General features: G+C 42.6%; 1 protein-coding gene across 2 annotated transcripts in view; it reads right to left on the bottom strand.

The window, feature by feature from the left end:
* LOC143002171 (voltage-gated potassium channel KCNC1-like) overlaps window positions 1–18171 on the bottom strand; it is a 33145-nt gene that overhangs the window by 6715 nt on the left and 8259 nt on the right. The window contains exons 2-4 of one of the 2 annotated variants that reach the window (XM_076152144.1): window positions 11916–12897; window positions 10844–11038; window positions 9744–9872 (exon numbers count right to left, since the gene is read on the bottom strand). In XM_076152144.1, coding sequence (XP_076008259.1) covers window positions 9751–9872; window positions 10844–11038; window positions 11916–12897 — 1299 coding nt within the window. In that variant the 3' untranslated portion in view covers window positions 9744–9750. Of the gene's footprint in view, window positions 1–2582; window positions 3777–9743; window positions 9873–10843; window positions 11039–11915; window positions 12898–18171 lie in introns of those variants that run through there. The other variant, XM_076152145.1, reaches the window with a different exon arrangement.

The following is an 18171-nucleotide window of genomic DNA, read 5'->3' as shown; positions in this document are numbered from 1 at the left end:
TACCATAAACAAATACATTTACATCCATATTTAAAACAATACAGTGCATTTACCCTGTGTGCAGAACCATCAAAGGAATCAGGACGTCATTTTCCCTTTAAGATGTTGTTGTTACAGTTGAATTAGTAATGGTGTGCTTTAAAAATAACCGTGTAATACGGAAACGGTCAGTATAAATAATGTAAAAGTGGCTTTGTATTCCATGCTTACAGAGGAAAAATAAATCTTTCTCTGTGCAGTGCAGACATGTTTGTTTGGCACAAAGTCAACCCAGTGCATCAATCTGCATAAAATCACCAATTATCTATTTAACCACTCCCATGAATCATACAGAAATATTACCTTTAAATGACTTTAATGTATTCACATGTGTAGATACAGATATGTACATATTCAATAATACCCACTGACCCATCAAGCATTGCTTTGAAGGTATAGCTAGTTAAATCTAGCTAGTTTGCATGAACTCCTAATCTGACACCAGAGCCTACGGGGCCTCATAGAGGCACTTACAACAGCTGATGGTTTTGTTTATTTCAACAAAAACTCAAATTAAAATGATGTTTTATGTTCTATTGGAAATATACAGTATGGATATAAATGTTTTACCCTAACAGATATTATACTGTACATTCCCAATGGTATACTGTACATACTTGAGATCATACAGTACACATGTGCAATCATGCCGGCTTGTTCACCGAGAGAAGTGATGCTGCAGGACTTGAAGTCATTCCTCATTGATTTTGGTTTGGGGCAGACTTTCATCTCCAATGTTCTGTTTCATGGGGATGTTTGAGCGTATCTGAGCAGGATGAGCCCTCCTGTTTTCTGATCTGCTCCACCTGCTGTTAACCCTCTAACGTCTGCAGTGAATTTGACTTTTCATTGAATTGATTTGTATCTGTGACCTCAAAAGCTGCACTGTAAAGTATAAAAACTATTTGTTGTTTACAGAGAGTGTAGAAGAACTCAATAGAAAGTGGATCCCAAGATAATTTAGATACTTTTTCTAATGATCTTTTTTTCTATTTATTCTTTTTTTGACATTCTATTATTTTCTCAACTGTTTTGGTAGTTGAGAATCTGGAGCCTTCAACAACATATTTATTTTCTAGTAAGTTTTTTAGGGTTAGGGTTAATTTAGAAAAAAAATTATTTTCTACAGAGCAGCTCTTTAGCTGGGAGATGAAAGACGAATTCATTGAAAGAGCAAAATTATAAACCCAGTTTAGACTCCAGGAAGTTAAATCAAAGGGATTACTGAGGGCTTTCCTTCACGACATCAAATTCTACGTGAAATAAAGCATCTTTTGATATCAAAGTGTCCAAAATGTAAGAATGGGCTCACACACTCAGATTGTCCAAGCCCGGCCTGCATCACTTCTCACAGTGGAGCCACATGAGAGGATCGCATTCTACATAGATGACACACTAATAACACTTACAAACTCTTCACATTTCTGTTCAGATTCAAGCAAACCTCTTCAGTCATAACACTGCATACCTGAATTCTTTAATGTTTCGCGTCTGGAAGCACAGAGATTTTTTTTTTATACTTCTTCTGATTGTAGAAACTTGTGCTACGATAAGAACACTCAATATGCTATACATGTCTAAAGAAGAATGGAAGTGTTCTGCATTTACAACTGCAAGTCGTCGATTCTAAAGCACTAAACAGTTTTTCTTCATAACTCCAGAAAGTCACGCTATACGTTTCTTTATGTTTAACTCAAGGACAATGAAATAGAACATTATATCTGTTGACAAATATCTCTTTAGACACTGCTACGGAAAAGGCATTCCTTACAATGAAATACACATTACCAGTACAAGTGAAGTAAATAGAAAAAAACGATTACAAAATGAAAATCGTTACAGTTGATAAAATTAAAAATGGCCGCTACAACATCAAAAGTCTATAGGACCAGTAAGACCACACGAATTAAAACAAGACCAAACTCTTGTGTCAATTTGAATACGTTTACATCTGCTACAGCTAAAATCAAAGATCATCGGTAGACCGCCTAGGATGTCTGTGCATTTTCATTAAAAATAGATCTGCGTATTTACATATGTATGTGCACAGCATGTTTCCAGCATAAAGTAATATTGCATGTTTATTGCATATGTGAATGTCGATATTTTCTTCTTTTTTTTTGCTTGATCTCGTGACGTTTCGATGCTAGCGTGGCAAATCGGTGTTGTGTGTCGATGAACGGATGATTCTAAAACTTGCCTAGATGTTTATGTTTCCATGTTGAAATTCAGATGTTTGTTTTCAGCTTGAACATTTCAAATCAAAGGGCATCAAACAAAAATGTGAAAAATGAAAGTAAAGAGAGTGAAAAGAAGCAAACGAGATATTTAGAAAATCTAAAAATCGCCTGTTAGAAATGTTTGTTTATGGATGATCGCAATCTATTCAATAGGGTCTGTGTCTTACGCACACATGCACGTCTTTTTCCTTTAAAGGTTAGTAAAATAACATTTACTATTAGTAAAGTGCTCATATTTGTGATATTTAATATAATAGGATTAAATCTGTAACTGCTTATATCTGATTTTATAAGTACTTTTCACTGTCTGATTCAAAGTGGCTCAAACCTTGACGCAGCCGTCTTCATTACCATATTTTAAAGGCTCATTCAGTCATTTTTAGTATTGCGAAATGGACATTAGGAAATGCGCGTGATAGCCTTTCAATGGTTGTTTGCGTTTTTGGAATATGCTAACGTGATACACAGCTATGATAATTTGCTACATGACATGCCGCTTAAGGTAAAATGACTGAATGGACCTTTGACTGTACAACATGAGGTAACGCTTGCATATATGGGCATCATAACAGCGAAGTGAAAAATTACAAATTAGACTTAAAGTGTTTCTCATATAGTTCTTATGGTACAATGCATAATACATTTGTATGTTTTTGATTTAATGTTCTTCTCATTCAGCTACTGACATCAATTCGGCATCAACTCTAAAGTGTCCAATGACTTAAAAGTGAAACGAACGATGCGTTGATACCGAGACGGTACGTTTATGAGACGATACCAAACCGCCGCCGCCGCTGTACTTCCGCTAATATTCACAAATGACATAAAGTAGAGACCTATTAAACATCGAGCTATTCTATAATCAATAAATGGATCTGGTCTTTGGCTAAATGGTTTGGAGTGTCTGGTTTGGTGGTGGCTTCTCTGGACAGTGTTGTGAGCTTGGTTTTGTTTGGTCCAGAACACAGAAAAATGTATCCGTCTACACACTTATTTCTACATTTAAAGATGAAACTGTGCACGTTTTCTTTTCTTTTTTTACACTAGTTTGATGTCTATCCAATGATTTTCTTCACATTTCCTCTGATGATTTCAAATAGGTGTACCTTTAAAGCTAAAATCTGTATTCGACCCCATCGGCTAATCTGACGCATGCATCATAAACCACTGGATTCACAAAGACAAGAGGTAATTTCCTTCTACGTTCCAGCTCTTTTTTTCTCTTATTGCTGTTTTTTGTTTTTTTTGCTCCGTGTATGTATAGAGAAGGAGGTGTCGACGCGCTCTGTCCACTAAATCCACTGACTCTCCTGTCAAAAACCGATCACAAACATCCTCTCTGCTACAAAATGGAGGGGATGGGAGAGCGACAGCGGCGCAGCGGCCCGGGGGCTTCATAGGTTTCAAAGGGTGCACTAGTGATAGGAGCGAGGCGCAACGACGACCCAGCCATCCCCGATATGTTATTGAGACTGCGAGATTTCTCGTAGCCGGTTGCTTTATTGGGGATCATAAATCAATAAAAACCAAAGTAAATCATATTTGACACGTTTTGGTATTTTCCGTATTCGAGACACGAACATGAGAGGGTTTATAGCATGTTAGCAGATGACACCGAAACCAAGAAGAAGCACACCGATGAAAAGAACAAACCCAGGAGAGGAGATTGAAAAATGTCCCAAAGAAAAAAAGTTAGAGACATATAAAGGACAGACGAGGACAGACACAGAGACAAGACGGACAAGACAGGACAAAACAAGAAAATGCGAGTTATGATTTATGTCATTTCTTCTCAAAACAAAAAAGCAAAGGATTATTCGATATCACTTTTTTAACATTGACAGAAGGCCCCATTGAATAAAGCACCCAATGCTCCATCACATGACTCTTTTAAGTGCAATGTTCAGGTGTTTTAGACAATGTGTGGCTGCCCAAAACACAGTTACACAAACAGACACAGCAGCAAAATAGTCAATGGTTAGATGTTGCCCATACAGTGTGAGGGCTGGAGTTGACCATATGAAGTTTAGAGGACAACAAATGGTGCATTGAGGCCACTTGGCTTCTGATTTTATCTGCCGTCAACTTCACCTTTGACCTTCTTATTCCCCCATAAATCACAGCCTGTAATGTCCTCATTTGTGTACAGCGGGACATGACACACAGTAAGATGGGATGATTTTACATGTGTGTGTGTGTGTTTCTTTTACGCCAAACTCCAACCATCACAAGGCCCACACTGACAGACAGCAAATAACAACACCAATGGGTGCAGTCTGACGCCCTTTGTGCCTTCCTGCTGATGTGAAACAATAACAAGCGGTGACCAGAGGCCGACCTTCCCGCCTCACTCGAGCAAACCATAAATAAAAGTGCTTTTTAAAAAAATATTCTGACCAGCTCAGGCGCATTAGTCAGACGGCAACGCTGTAAAATATTGATGCGTTTTTTCAGGCGTTTCTTCGACGCGCAAACGCGGTCTTCTGAGAAGCCGCCTAGATTATCAGGTTCAGTTCTGTTACAGGTTTTGTAAAAAAGACCAGATGTGTGTCTGTGAAATTTGGAGGATACAGACAATTTTGTTTTGTTTGGATATTTCATTAATTTACATATATTTTTTATCTTATCTTTATTTTTATATTTATTTATTCTTAAGGGAAATAGGGAGGTGAAATGTTAACAATGCTGTATCCTCTTTAGTTTAATAAACAAAATAAATATATAACACACATAAATGACTAATAATTTAAACAAATATTTTATGGCATAAATGTTACAATAATGCAGTATTTTATTATATATTAATTCAGAAATCTATGCCAGCTCATATGCAAATTATCAGTGCTTAAACTGCTGAAAATCTACAACTTGCATATAAATATTAGCTGCTTTCCCTCACTAATAGCTTCTTTCAGTACATATTTAAGTTTTATTTATCTGCTATCTCTTATTAGCAACAAAGATTCCTCAGAGGATTTGACATATGTATGGTGGGAGAGAGGAGGAAGGAAAAGAGAGAAAGAGGCGTCCACACTGCTCAAGAACTCGACAATAACGCAGTGTTTCATTTATCATCTGCAACCAACTATCACGAATCAAAGGTTTAAGGTAGTTGGAGTTATTTGGAACACTTGTCAGGTGAAATATGAACAATATGGATTAAAGAAAGAAGAGTTTTCCCGCGTTGATTAAATGATAAAGAGTAATGCATAGCAGGTAGTAACTTGGTGGCTGTGGTGCAAATGAGGCTAATTTGAGCCACTGCAGTCTGTCAAGCTGTGCAGCCACCGTGCAAAATCTCAACGTTTTTTTTTTTTTTCCTGCTCTCTGAGATTCTCCGTCAGGGGAAATAGCGAAAGTCTAATGACATAATTTCCGACCCAAACTCACACTTAATTCACACTGCGGAGAGAGTGTGTACCTACCTACAGTCAGACTTTAGTTACACTTGCACTGCAGTGGCGGCCTGGGGATGGGATGGAGAGTGAGTGTTAATCACAGACAAAGATGCTTATGAAGGAGGGAGACACATACAGAGAGGGAAAACTGCAAATATTCTGACCAGGAAATAACCACCGCAGTTAACTTCATACATGTAATTGAACTACAGAAGGCAGGGGTTTAAATTAGTGCTACTTACCGTTTATCGATGCCTAAATGCCTAAAATTGCCACAAGAATTCACAGAAGCATCATTTCTAAATTTATGGATCTACACTCCCTTTAGCGTGGAATTAAAACAAAGTTGAGTGCAGGATGTGCTGACTCGTCTCAGATGCTTTCTTGTGTCCCGGAACGCGTGACCATACCCTATATCGTATTTTACATAAGATCTATGTCATGTCACAGATGGTGTGAGCTCCTATTTCCTATGATCACAGATATTGATCCATACTTAAGCTACAATTTGCCCAGCACATGTTTTTGGGCGAAACTACATGATGATGCACCACTGTTTCATATATAAGTATAGGCATCAGCTGCTGTCCATGCAGCTAAAACTTATTAATCATGTTCTTACACAGATACATAGATGCTTATTCTGTACTATTTCTATGAAATCTGGGCTGGAAAAATATTTGCAGATTGTTGCGATGAGGTAACTGATATTATTTGACACATGATACGACATGCATGGAAATGTGGGACGACCTGGAGAACAATCGACTGAGAGACGCTGACAAGTGTTTCCACATACAGGATCGTCTCACACAAACCACTTGACAAATAGAGCCAATGTGCAGTCCTTTAGGGGGTTGTTCATGTGGTCCAGTGTCTGTCACACAGAAACTGGTCTTTTAGAATCGATTCACATGAGCAGGAAGTATGGAGATGAAAAAAGTCGATCCTATATCCAGTATTTAAAATATAATTAGAAATAAGCATTAACCAAATGTGTGATGAAGGAAGGGATAAGTTTGATTATAGACTGTAATGTATAAGTAGAAATCCCTATTCGGAGATGAAAATAAGATCAGGTTGGATACGTTTGATCTTTGAAAATTGGCCTGAACCAGTGAGATTTAGATTTGTGCCACTTTCAACTGTTTTGATCGGAATTTCCTTTGACGGTCCAATTCTGTACCGACAGATCGTACAGTAGGCGACGGAAACAAACTCAAAAGAGAACACAGGAGGAACATAGGGGAAGTCCAAACCACAAATGACAAAACATGGCTGTACAAAACTGAAAGACATTAAGGCACAATAACAAACATCAAAACAACAAAATCACTCAAATCACCAATAACAGAAGTCCTTACACAAACCGAAAAGATACACAACCACAGAAACAAAAACAACGCAAATACTCCAAAAGACTCAAATACTCAATAAAAGATGGTACACACCACCACAGAAATCAACGTAAACTTCCCAGACACAAAGTAAAGACAATTAAAATCACATACTGATATGTATATATGTAGTGAAGGCCTCCAAAAGAGTGAGAAAATGGATAGAGAGAGAGAGAGAGAGAGAGAGCCCAGCAAGATTGAAATCCATCATGAAGGTTGTAGAGAAGTGACTGGGAGTGAGGGGCGTGATTGACCGTTTGACCTTAGCGAGCCATGCATATTGCACATGGTGCGTTAGGAAGTCAAAGGGCCAACAATCACGCAGAGGGAACAAAGAAGAAAGCTAGTGAGAGGAGGCTGTGGTAGACGCCATGTGTGCGCACGTCTACGAAAAGAAACCAACGACTGGAAGCACACGGGAATGACTTGTGAGAATCCCTCTTTAAACAACAGGAAGGAGGAGCGGAGGAATGCTTTGACTGGTGGACGCCATCACCATCTTTGTTTGAGGCTTCCAGAGATGAAGCGGAATCGTGACAACAATCACTTTACAATCCAGATTGTAAGAGCGCTACGTACGGCCATTTCCTTTTTCTGAGGAAGTGTCAATGGCGTTCTTTGATGGACTCCCGTTTTTTGCTTTAAAGAGGGATTTTGCAGCACTTAGAACTGTTCACACATGAGAACCATCGAAACCGAAGCAATGTTAGGGACCTCTAAGTAAATGGGGCTTAGACAGCTCAAGGTTTGCTTACCTTAGACAGTACGAGGCCACTTTTCAACCATATCTGTCTGTCTGTCTATATATTAAGCATTTCCGTCACTGAGTGCAGCTCAATGTTAAAATTCTGATACACACTTTTGGCTTTACTCTCCACAGTAAAAACATACAAAAGGTCCTTAACTTTGGACTACACTGGGCACTGAAAGCACAGTTACATGGTCTAGGGAATAGTATGTCAGACCCATCACACGCTCACAACACCATATTTGGTAAATCAGCGTTTGTAATATTTGAAATAAGTCAGATTCTGGGACATACATCGCATCATGGTAGCGGCTAAAGACTTTGCTTGTTTTCAGCGTGGCATGTTTCAAGATGTACTATCCCTTGACCTCAATTGCTCCGCTGACCCCAGTGACCTTGGACCTTTATACCACACTTGTCAAAGGCTGCCTAATTAATCGCATTAACCACTTGAATGTACTTGTACAGGCACAGTTGGTAGGCATACGATTTGAGAAGTTTGAGCTTGTACAGCTCTCTCCAAGTCTCACCACCACGTGACCTGGTGAGTCACCTGGCATGTAGGTTTGGCCTCAATCGGAGCGTCTATTCAACTCAAATCTCTTCACATGGTAAGAGCAATACAATTATTTATCACCATTTTTATTAATATATTTATGCACCATACATATTGCTCATCCAGCCATTTGGGGCCGTCAAGAAAGTGCTGTCCTTAACACAGGTACCATATTGCAGATCAGATCACAATCGCAATTTTTTTGAGCAAAGTGTGAACGACAGGAGCGAATATGATTTCTGCTCTGGACTTGTTCAGACTTGTTTCGCTGCTCATCAAATTGGAATCGGTTACCTGTGTCTGAGTACATGTACATATCGTCTCACTTAAAACGTATAATTGATACATTGTCTTTAAGTTATTTATGGTTGCTGTGGCAAAGGTCTGTGGGGTCAGTGAGCGACACGGATAAGAAACACAGTAGATGGGGGGGGGGGGGAATAAGCCACATACGACAACACGAACACGACACTCAGACGGCATTGAGAGGACAGAGACACAGTGTATAACACGTAAGAATGAAAAAGCCCACATACACACGCGTGATATGACACAACCTGAAGAGAGAGACAACAACAACACAGAGGCACATCAGACAACAACGTGACCCGCTGTACCCCTTCATTTCTTCACTCTTTGTCTTTTTATTAGTTACTGACACAGGACACGACAATTGGGGTTACTCTCACTCAAGCTGCTGGGATGTGTCGCACGCAGACACCCACACACACAAACACACACACTCACGCAGACACACGCACACACACAAGTGTAGCCATTTTATGGGTGTATAATCACAATGCAATCCCCATTTTTCCATCCTTAGCATCCATCCATCCATCCCTTAGCATTTCATACACTTTGTGCGCTGAGTGAGGGGTTAGACGAGATGTGAATGGATCTATCGCTCGTAAGACTGTGGGTTCACAAAATCGCTAAAAAAGCACAAATATACACACGGATAGTGAGCTAAGGTTAGCGTTCACTGAAGGGAATGCCTCAAGAATTTGAGGACGATCCCTAGAATTCGAATTTTTCGCCCAAAATTTTGTATCCAAACGTGAGCACGACCTACCTGAGCTCAGTTTGTGTTTCATTATTCGTTTTAGTCAGAAAGAATCACAGCACACTATACACACTTTCAATGGCAGAGGAGGCTCTTCAACCTCCACTGAACATACAGACACATACAGAGGACAGGATGCTGTGTGTGGTGTGTGTGTGTGTGCATGTGTTTGTGTGTGTGTATCGAGTGTTTGAGTGTTAAAGTGGGGACTGCAAAACATGCTATGTGGCTGTTGTTTTCTCTGTTAAGGGCTCCATTTTGTTTTGTTAAATTTAACTCATATCTTTGATCAGTTTTACCTCTGGCCTACGGTTTGATCCAGGAGGAGGTGGAGTTTGCATTGAGGTCCTGCTGTAGCAGAGACCCCTCCATCTTATACCAATCCTCAGTCAGAGGGGAGTCTGGGCTGGGTGCCAGGGCTGCTGCCTCTAGTTTGTTGTCAACAGGGGGTGGGGGTTGGGGTGGGGTGGTCGTTAAAAGTTTAGAGGGGAGTGTGAGGGAGTGTTTTAAGTGCGGGTTGGCGGCAGTGGTGGTGGTGGTTGGATTGCAGTAGTAAGATCAAATGAATCAAGGTGTTAGGTTGTTCCAGAATGAGCACAGAGTATGAAGCACGCGGGGTAGAAACGGAGCGTGAGTGCAGCGCGGAAAAAGGAAACGAGGGGGAAAAGGATGGCATGGGTTTGAAGAGAGGGAGGGAGGGAAGGAGGGAGAGAGGGAGGGAGGAGGGGAATGTGAGGGGGGGTCAGGGAGGAAGAGGCATCACAAAGGGGAAGGCAAAAATTAGAAAAGGAATATGCAAGGCAGGAGAGAGAGAGAGCGAGAGAGGGAGAGAGAGAGAGAGAGAGGGGGAGAGAAAGAAACAGAAGTGACGAGAAGTAAATTAATGCATGGTCCACTGTCTGCGTCCAGAAGACAGAGAAAGACAGAGATCATTAATGAGCATGGATGAACGTGACATCATGAGGAACACTGTGAAAAATAAACAAACCGACAGACAAATACGTCAAAAGAAACTCGAAGACGACACCGTAAAAAGATGGAAGACAGGAAGAGGAAAAAAGAGGCAGAGGGACAGAAACATCTCGTCTGACAGGAGACAAGCAGCGATGGAGAGACGGACAACGTGTGAGTGTGAAGAGGTGGAAACAAATAGAGCAGAGCAGAAGAGCTACGTGTGCTTGTGTGTGTGTGAGAGTGTGTGTGTCTCATTATAACGTTGATCTAATGTGTGATTTCCCATACAAACCATTATTTCCCAATACGTCTGGATCTTTGACGCACTTGAGACATGTAGAAGTATGTGTGTGTGTGTGTGTGTGTGTGTGTGTTGAGCATATTGTGCCTGATTATGTAAGGTGTTTACGTTTGTACATCTATCTCTCCTGGGGTGCTGACATACCTTTCCGCACATTCCCATCTGTGGCACGGAATTCCCTGGTGTTGAGCAGGAAGCAGGCGCGGTCCTGCTGGTAGCGTTCCCGGGTCGGCCCTCGCCCAATGGGGCTTCGCTCGTCTGGGCTCAGCACCTGGTCGATGGTGGGACAGTCCTCGTTCGCGAGAGCGGCAGAGGCTGCGTCGCCGTTCTGCTTAGAATCTACGGGAATTATTAGGAAAAATTAATGAAATGAAATACTTATTTTTGTCATCTGTCAAGACATCTGTCAGTTTAATTCAAATTTCACCATCTTCAATATCAAATTAGTGCTAAAATATCCTGATATCAGCATCAATATGCAGATTGAAATAATAAAATGATGAATGTGTTAAAGAATGAAATACAAATAATCCCATTAAGGTCCCAACAACACACACTGACGTTGTGTGACGTTTTCATGGTTTTGTTGTCATGGCGTAAAAAGCTTTTTATTTAATGAAACCTGCACTGTGCACGGCAGGTTCTTCTCTTTAGTCGTTTGAGGTTAGTGCATCTTTTATGACACGTTACTCGCTGCTATCTGCAGTGTGAGGAACTGTGTATCACATCGCCCACACTCCCGCCCCCATGCTGGCGAGCAGAACACTGCCCTATAGCACCCCTAGTGTCTGTTATCTATTTATCTTCATGTGGACCAAATCTGTTGCTGTTTTGTCTTAAAACGTGACCAGTGAGCAGGTGTTAGTGTTTGATACTCAGTCTAATGATCCGTCTGCTTTCACTGAAAGGATATCTGTTGAGTCAGCAGAAACCAAGATGCATTAAGATGCTTATGTTGATAATTGAGTTCATTTCCTGTCCATAAAGTTCGTTCTTCTGTGACATATGGTGCCATATAAGGTTTACTGATCATAAATTACACATGAATTCTGATGGGTCGGCGATTCCTTAACTATGCATTGGCACTTCCTGTATGTCTCTAGGCATTATGGCGCTCTACCTTCCACTTAACCTCTCAAATTACTACAGCAGAAAGGGTTAAAAGGCTCCTTGAGTAAGGACTCAACGAGCTTCAGTTGGAAAAAAAAGGTCTTACCTCTATTAATCTCTATGATTTCTTCTTGGGCAAGAGGACAGTCACCCCCAATGCCACCAGACCCCATCACTCCACCCAGGACATTTCCCAAGATCCTTTGTGGCGATGCGGTAGCCATAGCCAGGGCATCTGGCTTGCAGTAGTTGGGGGACCCTGGTTGGGGTGCTCTCGGGATGTGCTTGTTCTTCTTCTTGGGTAGCTTTTGTTTGGCCATGGCCAGGGAGTAGTACATGCCGAAGTTGTTGACGATGACGGGTACGGGCATGGCGATGGTCAGCACACCGGCCAAGGCGCACAGAGCGCCCACCAGCATCCCTGACCACGTTTCTGGGTACATGTCGCCATAGCCCAGGGTGGTCATGGTCACCACAGCCCACCAAAAACCAATGGGGATGTTCTTGAAGTTAGTATGGGCGCTGGCAGTGGGGTCATCTGGGTCAGCGCCGATTCGCTCAGCATAGTAGATCATAGTGGCGAAGATGAGGACGCCGAGGGCTAAGAAGATGATGAGCAGGAGGAATTCATTGGTGCTGGCACGGAGGGTGTGGCCCAGGACACGAAGACCCACAAAGTGACGGGTGAGCTTGAAGATTCGAAGGATACGGACGAATCGGACCACGCGGAGGAACCCCAGGACATCCTTGGCAGCTTTGGAGGACAGGCCACTCAGGCACACCTCCAGGTAGAAGGGCAGGATGGCAACAAAGTCAATGATGTTGAGGGTGCTTTTGAAGAATTCTAATTTGTCCGGACAGAAGATGACACGCAGTAGGACCTCAATGGTGAACCATATGACGCAGACGCCCTCCACATACGTCAGCCAGCTGTCGGTCACCACCTCGTACACGATCTCCTCGGCGGTGGTGTTGCCCACAGTGACATTCTCTGTCCTGTTGATGATGGTGTTGAAGGCCTCGTGCGTCTCCATGCAGAAAGTGGAGATGGAGAGGAGGATGAAGAAAAGGGAGCCAAACGCCACATACTGGAAAAGGAGGAGGGAGAGAGAGAGAGAGAGTGAGAGAGGAAGAGCGTCAGTAAATAATCAAGAAAATTGACCTTGACAAGAACGTAAAGACAAAATGCAGCTTCGTTGGAGCTTTGAATTGTCTATCAAGATGCTGTTACCAACAAATCACCCAACGTCTGCATGTTATGAGATCTAAGCTTGTATTCTGTGGAACTTGAGCACATATTAAGTGCTACATGTGCTAAAAACCTCAGACGGAGGCACTAAATCAAACAGGCTAATGTGCGTTATGGTGTAGTAAGACCCCATTACGTAATGGACCACAGCACAATCGGGCCGTTCTGAGAAAGGACACAGGGCCAATTAGACCCGGCGGGACTCGGGCCGAAGGACAACCAAGCCCGCGCGGCCCTACCCAATTATATCTGACCATCGGGAATGACAGAGATGAACGACCAACGAATGACAATGAAACATAAATAGTAAACAATGAAACAAACTCCATCGTTAATCATATGAGATCCGATCCTATAACTCCTTAAACTGTGTGTGTTGGTTCCTGCCTCCAGTTTGCAAGTACTTGACTGTTAAGACCTTGAATCTGCCTGACATAATAAGGAAAAGTAAACTTTGAAAGAAGAAATGGATCCTGTAGGAGAGACGGGGAAACGAGGGGGGAACCGATACAAGTGGCGGCCGTATGGGTGAAGAGGGCAACGAATGTCACGGGATAAGCTGAAGGAACGGATACGATGGAGAAGGGAAAAGGAAGTGCAAAGGATAAGACTCCAATGAATAATTGATGATGTGTATACAGTAGCGTGGTAAATGACTGGGAAATCAGGATGCTGCAAGTGTCCAAACACACATACACACACACACACGTTGGTGACATCATCAAAGCTGAAGTGCATATTTCCACTGAATAGATGAGAATTGAAGTTAATAATGTTCATTTTTTCATTTATACAAGATCATACAAAGAATATCCCAGAAATGTACAGACGCATGAATGTTCACTGTCAAATCCACGACCTCTGACTCCATCGTTGCCTCCAGCTTTGAAGCTTAATAAAGATCTCTACTGCTTTCTGTGTTTTCCCTTTTTAGTCGCGTCCCAAATCTGCATGCGGTTTCATGTTTGGGAGGTAATATCAAAAACAAACCAAAAACAAAATTCTCAGCCGTTTGACATTTCTACTCTATAATGTCTCCCTTGTTTGTGTCCCTTGTTTGTGTCCAAAATGTCCTTTTAACCCAGGCTATTTTTCACAAAGGACAAAAGGCTAAAAACTGTGCAAGACATCAGTGAGCAGAGACACAAAGATCTCAGCTCTTTAAATTTTCCTTTTAAGTCATGTCCCAAATCGAAAAGGAAGACAAAATTCTCTGCTGTTCCCCCCGACAATTCCACAGTATAATGTCTCGCTTGTTCCTGTCCAAAGGTCCTTTTCAGGGGTCATTTCTCGGGTAGACGGCTAAAAACAGATTGTGTACAGACTCCCGAAACAATGCATATGGTTTGTAAACTCATGCATGTTGCTCCTCCTCCTCCCCCTTCCCCTCCTCCTCCTGTGAATATCCAGTGTACGCCCGACAGAGAGGAGACATGTCCACCCTCGTTTGGGTTCATTTCCCGGGCAGAGAATCCAAAATTGCACCAAAACACTATGCCTCATTTGTTGATGCTCAAATCTTCCTTATCAGGACCAAAATCTTGGGCAAAAGGTCGTCGTGATCCAAGCAACGAATGTCACGGGATAAGCTGAAGGAACGGATACGATGGAGAAGGGAAAAGGAAGTGCAAAGGATAAGACTCCAATGAATAATTGATGATGTGTATACAGTAGCGTGGTAAATGACTGGGAAATCAGGATGCTGCAAGTGTCCAAACACACATACACACACACACGTTGGTGACATCATCAAAGCTGAAGTGCATATTTCCACTGAATAGATGAGAATTGAAGTTAATAATGTTCATTTTTTCATTTATACAAGATCTTACAAAGAATATCCCAGAAATGTACAGACGCATGAATGTTCACTGTCAAATCCACGACCTCTGACTCCATCGTTGCCTCCAGCTTTGAAGCTTAATAAAGATCTCTACTGCTTTCTGTGTTTTCCCTTTTTAGTCGCGTCCCAAATCTGCATGCGGTTTCATGTTTGGGAGGTAATATCAAAAACAAACCAAAAACAAAATTCTCAGCCGTTTGACATTTCTACTCTATAATGTCTCCCTTGTTTGTGTCCCTTGTTTGTGTCCAAAATGTCCTTTTAACCCAGGCTATTTTTCACAAAGGACAAAAGGCTAAAAACTGTGCAAGACATCAGTGAGCAGAGACACAAAGATCTCAGCTCTTTAAATTTTCCTTTTAAGTCATGTCCCAAATCGAAAAGGAAGACAAAATTCTCTGCTGTTCCCCCCGACAATTCCACAGTATAATGTCTCGCTTGTTCCTGTCCAAAGGTCCTTTTCAGGGGTCATTTCTCGGGTAGACGGCTAAAAACAGATTGTGTACAGACTCCCGAAACAATGCATATGGTTTGTAAACTCATGCATGTTGCTCCTCCTCCTCCCCCTTCCCCTCCTCCTCCTGTGAATATCCAGTGTACGCCCGACAGAGAGGAGACATGTCCACCCTCGTTTGGGTTCATTTCCCGGGCAGAGAATCCAAAATTGCACCAAAACACTATGCCTCATTTGTTGATGCTCAAATCTTCCTCATCAGGACCAAAATCTTGGGCAAAAGGTCGTCGTGATCCAAGTTATCACATTCATTTACGAGACTAGATTCCGTTCATGCGTGTGTCCCCTTCTGTCCCATCATTGTCTCTCATACGCACCCAAAACATACTGCGCCCGTCCATCCATTCATTCGTCCCAGTCGAATCAATTAAGGGAACCCTGAGTACAGTGTTGCGCAATCCCTCCCCTTCTTATTACGTTGCCCCGCGGAGTATTTATAGCCACCGTATACTTTTGTGCTTTATCAAATAAATAATGAAGCACAGACATGGCCCGGGGAGCGAGGAGAGAAAGGTAATTCATACTTGAGTGGAGCCTATACAGAAGCATGAGCTGAGTGCCTTCAGTGTATTGTGCGTGCGGTATTTGCAACATTAGTTGCTTATATAATATGAAGAGCAAAATATGTATAAGAGGAAGGCTTTATGACAGAGGGGAAAATGGAGGGAACTCTCACTCTTTCTCTCTCTCTCTCTCTCACACACTCTCTCCCTCTCTCTTGTCTTTGAAGTGAAAATTGGAGAGGAGCCTATGGAAGTTTTTTTTCTTTCCTCTAAGTGCCTCCATGACAGAAGCAGAAGAAGACTTAAGACGCCTCGCCGCCGTGTTTATCGAAGAGATGAGCTGACGAGCGTTTAACCAAAGTGACCTTCCAGGAAAGTCAGCATATATATATATATATATATATATATACTGCCTGTACTATATAGGCGGCCGTAAAGCATGAAGTATAATTCAACACATAATGGCCTAAACCGAGGGAGTGTTTCTGTCAGGTTTGCATTCTATCCATCTTCTTCTTCCCCTCCATCTTCCTCTCTCTTTACTTCTTCCCCTCTCTGCCATGTTTCTCGCTCTTCTCTGTCTGACCTACTTTCTCTGGTTGCTGCAGTGCTCTCCCCCTCTTTATCGCGAAAACACACACACACACGAACACACGAACACATTTAGGTTCTCAATCGTCGTCTTTACCTCTACCACCGTATACCAGCCTCCCACCCCCACCCATGTCCCAGAGAAGCCCTGTATAGCACCAGAGGGACTGCGCTCGGAACCCTCTCCTGATTGGCCGAGCACCAGAAACCTTTTACACGCACAAATCAGGGCGAGGAGGGAGGAGAGCGCGGCGCCTAAAGTGTTCCCGATGTTAACGATGCAAATTGCACGTTAACAATTAGGCTGTGGTGGAATGGCGGCTGAGGCTCGAAGGCAAAGAGAGAGAGAGAGAGAGAGAGAACTGAGAACCAGAGGAAGAGTGCTGTCACATCAGATCGTCTATGTAGGCCACACAGGTGGAGACACAGGTGGGTCTGACAGGTGGGAGGGACAACCATCCATGCCCGTGTGGATCCATGCGTAGAGGAGGTCCAAAGAAGAAGAGAGAGAAGAACGAGAGACAAGGCCTAAACGGACGTTCTTCTATGACTTGTATTATTGTTGCAACACGTCATTTTCTCTGTGAGAGGGAAAATTTGCTGACCGTCTCCGTGTCGTGATACGTGGTGTAGTATCGTTCCTGCATTGTACACACATATACTTGGCTATCATATATCAAGGATGAGTCGACAGAACGCATACGGAAGTGTTGGAAACACAAAGGCGGCTCTGAGCTTATTGACCGTCCTGCTGTCAGTAATCTACTAAATCTGTCTTTCAAGAAGGCCGAGCACAGCGGATAAAAAGCAGATGAGCATAAAATCAATATTGATCAATTCATCACGAACGTCCGATCCTTTTTAAAATATAGATGAGCAGATCAATCGGAGCACCGCCGTGCACGAGGAGCGATAACGAGGCGCTGCTGTTGTTGCTGTGTTGGAGATGTGATGGAGAAGGTGAAGGATGGACAGAGAGCAGAGAGAGATGGACGAAGAGGAGGAGGAGGAGGATGACAAAAGGCAATCTGTCACTTCACACTTACTTATCTCTGAAGACACGATGTCTCCTCACATTTCTGACTGCAACTTAAAAGCCTCCGTCCAATGAAATGTCGCCATATTGTGGCCTTGGAAGTATAATATTGTGCATATGGAACAGCAGAATTCCCTACAGTGAAGCTTTACAGACGTGTGTGAAAACCTGCCGCTCCAATGACCTTCAAGACCCAACCAGAGCGCTCCCCTCGCTCCAATATGAGATGAGGGAGAAAGATCATCAACATAAATTTAAAGGACGAGTGCGAGAGAGCGAGAGAGAACGAGAGCGAGAGAAAGAGGAAGCTGGCGCTTTGATTGCGTTTGGATGGATGAATGAATTAAAGAAGGCGAAGGAGGAGAGTGGAGAGAAGACAAAGACTTGGACCAGTCAAGGAGTGTGTGTGTGTGTGTGTGTGTGTGTGTGTGTGTGTGTGTGTGTGTGTGTGTGTGTGTGTGTGTGTGTGTGTGTGTGTGTGTGTGTGTGTGTGTGTATGCGTGATATATATCATGAGCTATTACGGGCGCCGATATTAGCCCTCATCGCCCCCCCGCCGTCATTTGTCTTTGCATGCATGGCGGCACGCGGCGCTCTTCCTTTAACGGGACCCCAGTGGCGCTGTG

Source organism: Genypterus blacodes, unplaced genomic scaffold, assembly GCF_046128005.1.
Source record: "Genypterus blacodes isolate CSIRO-AG114 ecotype Tasmania unplaced genomic scaffold, CSIRO-AGI_Gbla_v1 ptg000055l_1, whole genome shotgun sequence".
NCBI lineage: Eukaryota > Metazoa > Chordata > Actinopteri > Ophidiiformes > Ophidiidae > Genypterus > Genypterus blacodes.
The sequence above is the reverse complement of the archived record's forward strand: the minus strand, read 5'-3'. Positions and strand labels throughout refer to the sequence as shown.